General features: G+C 45.0%; 1 protein-coding gene across 1 annotated transcript; it reads right to left on the bottom strand.

The window, feature by feature from the left end:
* Positions 1 to 947: 947 nt before the first annotated feature.
* On the bottom strand, positions 948 to 2,354 carry LOC142172450 (uncharacterized). The gene has a single exon (XM_075236066.1). The coding sequence runs from the start codon at positions 2,352 to 2,354 to the stop codon at positions 948 to 950; it is 1,407 nt and encodes a 468-aa protein (XP_075092167.1).
* Positions 2,355 to 2,602: the final 248 nt, after the last annotated feature.

Genomic DNA, 2,602 nt, shown 5'->3' with positions numbered 1-2,602 from the left:
GTGATGCAGAAAAAGTGGTAGGACTGGACTACAGGGATTCCCGCCTGATTGAGAATGGAGTAGCCTTCCAGTTTTGCAGTTTGGCACTAGGTCCCATGTATAGAACCTCAGTGGTGCTTGAGCCTTCCCCTGGTTGGACCATGTGGGTTTCACACGGCATCTGTCGCATAGCCCCACAAATATCTTCAATTTCCTCGGTCGTAAAGGCCTCATCCTCCTCTTCCTCATTGTATTTAGGCCCGACAAATTTTCTATAAAGATGCGGAATCGACTGAGGCAAGACCCAACCATTGTTCTTTCTTTCATCCGCCTATTTTCCATCAGCTGATATGGGTTGGAAACCTACCCCAAAGAACTTCTCACTAGCAGCCAAAGTGATAGGTTCAGCGATTCCTTGCAATGACTTCCCGAGCCCCTTCCTGGGTTTGTAACCATGCCTGGTCATTTCTTTGGCAACCATAATTGATGCATTTAGAAGAAAGGGTTGAGGGCAAGGGTTTCCTTCTTCACATTGGTTCTCGTAGTCTGCCATTTTCATTTTTTGGAAGAACGCTTCTACTTCTTCAGTGCTCACTAGCTTCTTAGGTAGGAAACACTTCTTTATGGCATTATTCACTTCCTCCAGATTGAGGTGCTTCTCAGGCGGGTTATTTTCCTTAACTTCTCCCGAGATCTCTTTACCTTTGTACGTTACTACCGCTTTGTTGTAGTTCGATGGAACGACAGTGGGATCTGTCATGGGCCTTTGTAGTGTGCGGCCAATAACCACGGGCTCATTCAGCCTTGGTGGAATTATTGGCCCCCGCACCACGTAGGTCCCTTTGGGCACATACATATTTGCTCCCTTGTTTATCTCAAACCTTCTAGGAGGGCCCAATGACATCTGTTCTTTCTTGTGGCCTCGGGGAACATAGAGAACGACATCTTTTGAGGGAGCTTCCCCGGTTTCAATTCCCACTTTCTTTTCTGTATTCTGGGGTAGGTTTGCTCTTCTTCTCCCTCTTGTCTTGTTTCGCGACAACTTTTGGCTTCTTTTCCACATCGGCTATGGCAATGATGGCTTTTAGAGCTGGGTCAAACTCTCTGTCTTCATAGATTATTCCAATAACTGGCCCATTGTTGAGAGCCAGTAATGGATTGTTGGTTACATTAGGAACATCTTCGCCCTTTAGCACTATTCTCTTCTGTTCTATCAGATTTTCCACAGCCCTTTTCAGGGTCCAACAGTCGCCTATATCATGCCCTTCTGCCCCTGAATGGTAGGCATATCGAGTACCAGCTCTGTAAGCGGGCGACACTGGGTTCTTCCTGGTTTGGGGTACAGGCTGCAACAAACCTATCTGAACAAGTTTGGGGAACAGGCTAAAATAAGACTCACTGATGAGTGTGAAGTTTGGTATCTTGGGGGGTTCCCGGGCACGAAAGTTGTTCTGTGGAGGTCGGGGATTATAGTGAGCTTGGTGAGCAGGTTGATTTCTGGGAAATGGAGCTCGATTTTGATTAAATTGTTGTTGTGTCCTAACATAGGGTTGTGCATTCATCACTGTGTATGGTTGCAGAACCATAGCATAAGCCACATCTTGGTAGGGATAGTAATGTTGTGGGGTTTTTTCAGAGAAATGAGGTCGGGGTGGACGGGGATTTCTTGCACTTGAAGTTGCCATTGCTGCTTCTTCCTTCTTCTTTCGATTTGTTGCTCCTCCAGACCCACCTAGGATTGCTTGGGAGGTAGCCCTTATAGCAAACTGCCTTAAGATTCGTCCTGTTTTTAACCCATTTTCAACCATTTCACCAATTTTGATGGCTTCGGCAAATGGCTTACTCATCGCAGACATCATGTTTTGATAATAATCAGCCTCTTGGGCTTGAAGGAAGACACTAACCATCTCTATTTCGTCCATTGGAGGTTTGACTCTGGCCGTTTGTTCGCGCCATTTGACAGCATACTCTCGGAAGCTCTCCGAGGACTTTTTCTTTAGATTTGACAATGAATTTTGGTCAGGGGCAATGTCAATGTTATATTGAAACTTCCTGACAAAGTCCCGAGCACGGTCATCCCAGATATGCCAACGAGATATATCCTGATCCAAATACCATTCCAAAGCGATGCCGACCAAACTCTTTCCAAAGTAGGCCATGAGTAGTTCTTTTTTTCCGCCTGCTCCCTGCAGTTGGTTGCAGTACCTTTTGAGGTGAGCAATGGGATCCACATGCCCGTCATATTTTTCAAACTTAGGGGTTTTGAAACCCAAGGGTAGATGTACGTGCGGGAACATGCACAGGTCAGTGTAAGATACGTTATTTTGCCCACTCAAACCTTGTATATTTTTGAGACTTTGCTCCATGCTTCTCATCTTTCTGGTAATCTCCTCTTGTTCAGGGGTTTTTGTGGTTTTCTCCTACCCCGCGGTAAACTCGAATCGAGGCGGTTGAGGGTAAGCATTGGTAATTTTTTTTTAAAAAAAAAAATTATGACTCAAGAAAAAAAGTTATCACTATATATTTTTTTCAAACTTTTCATAAAAATCCGATTTTGCAAATACGGCCTTTTAGCACTCCGGGGAAGAAGATTTTAAGGTTGTGTTTGCTAACCGGCCAACAC

Source organism: Nicotiana tabacum, chromosome 18, assembly GCF_000715075.1.
Source record: "Nicotiana tabacum cultivar K326 chromosome 18, ASM71507v2, whole genome shotgun sequence".
Taxonomy (NCBI): Eukaryota; Viridiplantae; Streptophyta; class Magnoliopsida; order Solanales; family Solanaceae; genus Nicotiana; species Nicotiana tabacum.
This window is presented reverse-complemented; position numbering and strand designations above follow the sequence as displayed.

Excerpts from the sequence above, each read along its gene's own strand:
- LOC142172450 (XM_075236066.1), bottom strand. The coding sequence starts at position 2,354 with ATGAGAAGCATGGAGCAAAGTCTCAAAAATATACAAGGTTTGAGTGGG.